The sequence below is a fragment of the Lampris incognitus genome, chromosome 5, assembly GCF_029633865.1.
Source record: "Lampris incognitus isolate fLamInc1 chromosome 5, fLamInc1.hap2, whole genome shotgun sequence".
Taxonomy (NCBI): Eukaryota; Metazoa; Chordata; class Actinopteri; order Lampriformes; family Lampridae; genus Lampris; species Lampris incognitus.
Genome location: NC_079215.1, coordinates 66,300,334 through 66,308,466, shown reverse-complemented (window position 1 = coordinate 66,308,466; position 8,133 = coordinate 66,300,334). Strand labels below are relative to the sequence as shown.

Sequence of the window (8,133 nt, the reverse complement as noted above, 5' to 3'; positions counted from 1 at the left end):
CGATATTTTATTCTATCATTCAACAGAACAGCAGAGATTGGCGACTGCAAGGTGGTGATAGGGTGGAACGTAGTTAGGCAGCATCAGGTGGTGGTCCGTAGAACGACTTTGGGGATCAAAAAGAGGAAGTGAGTGAAGGCAGAGCCAGGGATCAATTGCTGGAAATTGAAGAAGGAAACCTATTGTGTGGAGTTCAGGGAGGAGTTAAGACAGACACTGGGTGGTCGTGAAGAGTGGCTGCATGGCTGGAAAAACCACTGCAGAAATAGTGAGGGAGACAGCTAGGAGGGTACTTGGTGTGTCATCAGGACAGAGGAAGGAAGACAAGGAGAATTGGTAGTGGGATGAGGAAGTACAGCAAAGTATACAGAGAGAGAGGTTGGCAAAGAAGAAGTGGGGGAGTCAGACAGATGAAGAAAGTAGACAGGAGTACAAGGAGATGCAGAGTAAGGTGAAGAGAGAGGTGGTGAAGGCAAAGGAAAAGGTGTATAGTGAGTTGTATGAGAGGTGAGACACTAAGGAAGGAGAAAAGGACTTGTACCAAAGGGCTAGACAGAGGGACCAAGCTGGGAATGATGTGCAGCAGGTTAGGGTGATGAAGGATAGAGATGGAAATGTGCTGACAAGTGAGGAGAATGTGCTGAGAAGGTAGTACTTTGAGGGGCTGATGAATGAAGAAAATGAGAGAGAGAGAGAGAGAGAGAGAGAGAGAGAGAGAGAGAGAGAGAGAGAGAGAGAGAGAGAGAGGGAGGGGTGGATTATGTGGGGATAGTGAATTGGGAAGTGCAGTGGATTAGCAAGGAGGAAGTGAGGGCAGCTATGAAGAGGATGAAGAGTGGAAAGGCAGTTGGTCCTGATGACATACCTGTGGAGGCATGGAGGTGTTTAGGAGAGATGGCAGTGGAGGTTTTTAACTAGATTGTTTAACACAATCTTGGAAAGTGAGAGGATGCCTGAGGAGTGGAGAAGAAGCATACTGGTACCAATGTTCAAGAACAAGGGCGATGTGCAGAACTGTAGCAACTCCAGAGGTATAAAGTTGATCAGCCACAGCATGAAGATTTGGGAAAGAGTAATAGAAGCTAGGTTAAGAGGAGAGGTGATGATCAGCAGCAGCAGTATGGTTTCATGCCACGAAAGAGCACCACAGACGTGATGTTTGCTTTGAGAATGTTGATGGAGAAGTATAGAGAAGGTCAGAAGGAGTCACATTGTGCCTTTGTGGATTTAGAGAAAGCATATGACAGGGTGCCGAGAGAGGAGGTGCGGTATTGTATGAGGACGTTGGGAGTGGTAGAGAAGTATGTAGGAGTGGTGCAGGATATGTATGAGGGCAGTGTGACAGTGGTGAGGTGTGCGGTTGGAATGACAGATGGGTTCAAGGTGGAGGTGGGGTTACATCAAGGATCGGCTCTGAGCCCTTTCTTGTTTGCTATGGTGATGGATAGGTTGACGGACGAAATCAGGCAGGAGTTTCTGTGGACTATGATGTTTGGGGATGACATTGTGATCTGAAGCGAGAGTAGGGAGCAGGTGGAGGAGAGCCTTGAGAGGTGGAGGTATGCACTGGAGAGAAGAGGAATGAAAGTCAGTAGGAGCAAGACGGAATACATGTGCGAACAAGAGGGAGGACAGCAGATGCTGAGGATGCAAGGAGTAGAGGTGATGAAGGCATATGAGTTTAAATACTTGGGGTCAACTGTCCAAAGTAACAGGGAGTGCAGAAGAGAGGTGAAGAAGAGGGTGCAGGCAGGGTGGAGTGGGTGGAGAAGAGTGTCAGGAGTGATGTGTGACAGAAGGGTACCAGCAAGAGTTAAAGGGAAGGTTTACAAGATGGTAGTGAGACCAGCTATGTTGTATGGTTTGGAGACAGTGGCACTGATGAAAAGACAGGAGGTGGAGCTGGAGGTGGCAGAGATGAAGATGATAAGATTTTCACTGGGAGTGATGAAGAAGGACAGGATTACGAACGAGTATATTAGAGGGACAGCTCAGGTTGGACGGGTTGGAGACAAAGCAAGAGAGACAAGATGGAGATGGTTTGGACATGTGTGGAGGAGAGATGCTGGGTATACTGGGAGAAGGATGCTGAATATGGAGCTGCCAGGGAAGAGGAGAAGAGGAAGGCCAAGGAGGAGGTTTATGGATGTGGTGAGGGAGGACATGCAGTGGTGGCTGGTGTGACAGAGGAAGATGCAGAGGACAGGAAGACATGGAAACGGAAGATCCGTTGTGGCGCCCCCTAACGGGAGCAGCTGGAAGTTCAACAGAACAGCATTGTTACTTGGTCTCAAATCATGGCGATCTGAAGTGATGCTAACTTGCATGTTGAGCGATTTTGTTTTGTCTAAAATACTCCAGAAAGACATCTGGGGGGCCAAAGGGGTGTTTGAATTTGCATAAATATGTTCATGCATGCATATGGTTGTGAGTCTATGACCTCCATAGTCACTGTTCTGAGCCTAAAAACGCACAACTAAGATGCACGCACGCACGCACGCACACACGCTAGCCATGTTGCATGTGAGACATTGAGACGAGACGCTGCGGATCCAGATGACTGCTTAAGAAAACACCATCCTCCTTTTGCACGGAGGCTGAGAGTTGTTATGTGACGCGTTCCTGTTTGCTGTTTGAATTACCAAATGAAAACTCTTATGTGTGTGTGTGTGTGTGTGTGTGTGTGTTATATTAATAAAGAAAGAAATGGTGGTGGATCAGTCACACAACTACACAAGAGAGAAAGAATAGCGGTCTCTCTCGCTCTCTCTCTCTCACCCCCCACCCACAGACACGTGCATGCACGCACAAAACAAACACTTCAACAACTGACTGACAATTAACCAACAAAAAGAGAGACAACTGCTCATTAACGCTATCAGAAACTCTTGCCCCCCCTCCCCCTCGGTTCAGAGATGGTCGTTCCCTCTTATTATTATTATTATTATTATGATTAATATTATTATTTGTGGACGTAACTTGATATGCACAACTTGAAACTCTTCACCCGTTTGCTGGTAGGTGCAGGGGGAAGTGCGTGGACAGTTGTGTGCATGTGGTTGACATGTATCCATGGTAAATCTTGCAGGCACCGCCAAAAATATGCCATTGTTAATAGCACGCGCCAGCAAACAGGAAACTGGTATGACCGCTGCAGTAGAAACCGGAAGTCAGTGGACTACAGTGATGCACACAGTCGACTGGGAACAGATTTTACTGGCCAGGAGTGAAAAGGGCTGTAACAGACTATTGCCGCACATGCTCAGATTGCCAGAAGACGGCACCCAAGCCCCACTTTAAAAATCCTCTGATACCTTTGCCTAGCGTAGATGGACCATTTAACAGAATTGCAATGGACATGATGGGGCCCCTAGGAAGCAAGGTGACACCGGTATATTCTTACTGTTCTGGACCAGGCCCCTAGGCATCCGGAGGCGATACCACTGTGAATCATGACTACCAAGGGAATGGCAAAGGAGCTTTTTCACATTTTCAGCCAAGAAGGGATCGCTGAAGAAATCCTGATGGATCACAGGATGTCGTCCATGTCCAGGAAAGAACTGTGCTAAATCCCAACGGTAATAAAAAATATCCGAAACTCTCTATACCATCCCCAGACAGATGGGCTAGTAGAATGATTTAACAAAACCTCGAAATTCATGCTAAAAGTAGTTGCCAAAAATGGCCAAGACTGTGATCAGTTGCTACCCCACCTCATAGTTTCAGTGAGAGAAGTTCCACAAATGTCTACAGGATTCTTCTCAATCAAGTTTCTGTACAGAAGACAACCCAGAGGGCTCGTGGACATCGCCAAGGAAGTCTGGGAGGAGCAATCTAGCCCCAACCGCACCCTGATCAAGCATGTGGAGAAGATGCATGGCCAGATGAGGGAGCTATGGCCGATTCTAAGAGAACACATGCCCTAAGCCCAGGAAGCTCAAAGAGGGATATACAACAGAAACAGTCAGCCTTGAGAGTTCCAACCAGGGAATAAAGTGCTGGTGTTGAGTCCTGGCAAAGACCGTATGAAGTAGCTGAGAAGGTAGGTCCAGTAAACAAAGTGCGCCAGCATGGCCGGTGTAAGCCCACATAAATACCATATTCATCTCCTGAAGAGATGGCCTTCCAGAGAAGCCTTGGTATGTTGTGCCTTTTCTTCTGTATCCCTTACCCTTCCTTCGGGTGATGAAGCTACATATGGACCAGAACTCTCCAAGGTACAACTACAACAACTGAGGGAGCTGGTACAGCAGAACAAACGTGTTCTCTAGTCTGCCAGGCCACACAGACCTTGTTTAATGCCACATTTTGACAGAGCCAGGAAAGAGGGTAAAGATACACCGCTACAAGACTCCGGTAGCCACCGGGGCCATCATAGAGGAGGAAGTCCAGAAGAAGGTGAAGTTAGGGGTTAACAAAACGGTTCTGTAATGATTTCCACATCTTGAATAAGATATTAAAATGTGATGCCTATCCTATGTCCAGGGTTGATGAGCTGACTCACTGTCTGGGAGAAGCCTGGTACATCAGCACCCTAGACCTCACAAAAGGTTACTGGCAGGTGCCTCTAGCAGCGGAGGCGAGGGAGAAGAACACATTGGCTACCTGCACTGGACTGTACCAGTACACAGTGTTACCTTTTAGCGTACATTGAGCGCCAGCAACTTTCCAAAGACTTATGGACAGAGTGTTGAAGCCACATCGTGAGTAAGCAGCTGCATATTTAGACGAAGTTGTCATTAACAGCGAGGACTGGGGGAGCCATGTCGAAAAACTAACAGCGTTGGAGGTCCTACGAAAGACGAGTCTAACGGCAAACCCAAAGACGTGCAAGTTGGTTTTGGAGGAGGTCGAAATGTGGGGTTCAGCATTGGGCAGGGAAACATCAAACCAAAGCAGCGCATCATCTGGGCTGTTCAGGAATGACACCTACCTGTGACAAAATCCCAGGTAAAAACTTTCTTGGGTCTTACCTCCTATTAATGTTTCATTCCCCACTTCTCCTCCATAGCTGCTTCCCCACAGATTTGACCCGGAAGAACCAGCCTCTCATGGTGAAGTGGACAGAGGAGACGGCGAATGCGTCCAAGACCTAAGAGAGGCCCTATGCACCCGGCCAGTCTTGGTGACCCCCGAGTTCAGCAAAGACATGACCGATCAAACAGATACTTCAGAGGTGGGCATAGGAGCTGTCCTCGGTGAGGAACACCCAATACACTCCATTAGCAGAAAGCTGAATCACAGGACGCAAGGCTTTGCTACAGTAGAAAAAGAAGGTCTTTCAACCAAGTGGGCACTGGAACGCCTCCGATAATACCTCCTCCATCGTCAGTTCGTGCTGGTCACCGACCATGCACCCCTTACGTGGATGTCCAGCAAGAGAGAGACAAATGCTTGTGCGGGTAGACAGTTCTTGTCTTTACAACAGGTTACGTTCTCTGTTGCCCACAGGCCTGGAGCAAAACATGGTAAGGCTGATGCCTTGTCAAGGCGAAATGCTATTTGGACATGTGTTGCCCCCGGCAAGAAGAGGCTGAAGAGGTGTGTGTGTGTAAGGGACTAAGGGGCACAGTGATCCCTGCCCTTTGGCTCCATTCTGTGGCAACTGGCAGGACTCCACCCTAACCTGCATACCTCCACACCTGCAACTCATTGGCTCATCAACCCAACTGGCTGCAGACAAAGGGAGTAGCCATAATCAGTTTGGTGGCACGCTACGGAGAGGAGACACGTTTGTTTTGGACTAAGGTCCAGCAAGCTGGTTAGTGGCCCGCCGGACCGGTCCAGAGAATGTTTGAATCACAGTTAACAAGTCACAGAAAGTTGAATCAGTTCATCTGGACACAAGGTTTATTGAGAGAAATGTTTCACCACTCATCTAAGTGACCTCTCCAGTCACAACTGACTGCAGGTACCCCCACCCTGATAAACCGATTCTGTGATTTCCTTACCTGGATTATCGAGCATGCATAAAGACAGAGTTAACAAATGTTTTTTTTAATATATATATATACACTACTTACTGTACAATAATTACATCAACGTACGCTGTCATTGATTCATTAAATAATATACTCTTTTTCACGTCTGAATTTCTGGTTCGATTTCCTCTCACTGCCAGATGTCAAGAACATGCAAACTTAGACTTAGACCTGGACTACTTTTATTTGTCATTGCCTTATATGCATGTCTCATACATACAAGGGAACGAAATTACGTTTCATAAGGACCTCGGTGCCACATAAAAACAAATATAACATGCAATAAATAGTCAAAACAAAAAGTGCATTAAAAACAAGAATTACTTCACAGGCCTAAACATCCCAAGCACGCCTGACACGGACAGCGAGTAAGACGGTCAAAAAGTCATTTTGTTGAAGGTCCAAGTGTTCAGGCTGTTGAGGAACCTCACAGCCTGAGGAATGAAACTGTTGCATAGTCTGGTGGAGGCAGCATGGATGCTCCTGTCAGAGGGTAGGAGGGTGACGGGGATGAGGGAAGGGTGGGTGGGGTCCTTAACAATGCTACGAGCCTTCCGGGTGCACCGTGCGTGATAGAAGGCCTGGATGGATGGGAGAGCAGTTCCTGTGATCTTTCCAGCTGTCTTCACCATCCGCTGTAGGGGTTTGCGGTCGGAGGCCTCGCGGTTCCCATGCCAGACAGTGATACAGCTGGCCAGGATGCTCTCTATGGTGCCTCTGTAGAATGTGATGAGGATGGGCAGGGGGAGACTCGCCTTGCTCAGACACCGCAGGAAGTGAAGACGCTGCTGGGCCTTCTTGGAGAGCACAGAGACATGTGAGGACCAGGAGAGGTCCTCTGTAGTGGCATGTGAGGGCCAGGAGAGGTCCTCTGTGATGTGAACTCCCAGCAACTTGACACTGCTGACTCTCTCCACGTCCATACCACTGATGGTCAGAGGGGTATGGTGGGCGCTGGTCTTTCTAAAGTCAATAATGACCTCCTTAGTTTTTCCTATATTTAGGGAGAGGTTGTTGGTTTTGCACCTCACCGCCAGTTGATCCACCTCCGCTCTGTATGATGATTCATCGCTGTTGCTGATGAGACCTAGCGCTGTGGTGTCATCAGCAAACGTGGAGGCTGGAGGTGGATGATGCTGTGCCGATTACAGGTTTAAATGTTCTTCAGGTGGCTCAACAAAGACAAGGAATCCTTCTAGGGAAGGATCGCCCGACCAAACACCGGATCATCCACATCGTCTGCCATCTTGAATTTCAACTGTGACTAGAAACACTGAAAAGGACACTTTCAATGAACGGGTGGGCCGCCTGTTGGGTTCCAGTGACATGGGGGGAAGCAAAGTGACGCACCTGTCACTTTCTCCCCAATTGTATCTGGCCAGTTACCCCACTCTTCTGAGCCGTCCCGGTCTCTGCCCCGCCCCCTCTGCTGATCCGGGGAGGGCTGCAGACTACCACATACCTCCTCCCATACAAGTGGAGTCACCAGCCGCTTCTTTTCACCTGACAGTGAGGAGTTTCACCAGGAGGACGTAGCGCGTGGAAGGATCACGCTATCCCCCCCCCGAACAGGCGCCTCGACCGACCAGAGGAGGCGCTAGTGCAGCGACCAGGACACATACCCACATCCGGCTTCCCACCCGCAGACACGGCCAATTGTGTCTGTAGGGACGCCTGACTAAGCCGGAGGTAACTTGAGGATTCGAACCGGCGATGCCCGTGTTGGTAAGCAACGGAATAGACCGCTACGCTGCCCGCGCGCCAACAGTGTCTACTAGTATATCAAAACCAAGAAAATACCTTTTTAATTTTAATTCTGGTGTTTGTTTTAATTTATTTTGTGTCGTTTTTGTTTTCTCCTGTGTCCTGTTCTGATTTCGTACGACTTGCACAGTTTGTGAAGTGTCACTGAGCTCTGTCTGTCAATCAATCAATCAACCAATCAGACTTCATGTACATGGCACATTTTGTGCATCAGTGCAGTGCGAGCGTGCACACATAGAAGAGTAATGATAAAGAACAAATAAAGGTTAATAAACCGTAGTAAAAAAGAGAGAGGAAAATGCAAAAGAACAACAAAATAGGATGACATAGTATATCCAAATAACATGGATCAAATGAGAAATACATACCGCTGATGGACAGCTGAGAA

The 8,133-nt window shown here is 48.1% G+C and overlaps 1 protein-coding gene across 1 annotated transcript in view; it reads left to right on the top strand.

The window, feature by feature from the left end:
• Window positions 1-4,117: 4,117 nt before the first annotated feature.
• Window positions 4,118-8,133, top strand: part of gpm6ab (glycoprotein M6Ab) — a 30,728-nt gene continuing 26,712 nt past the window's right edge. Inside the window, exons 1-3 of the mRNA XM_056280591.1 lie at window positions 4,118-4,139; window positions 4,316-4,398; window positions 5,012-5,198. Coding sequence (XP_056136566.1) covers window positions 4,118-4,139; window positions 4,316-4,398; window positions 5,012-5,198 — 292 coding nt within the window. The remainder of the gene's footprint in view (window positions 4,140-4,315; window positions 4,399-5,011; window positions 5,199-8,133) is intronic.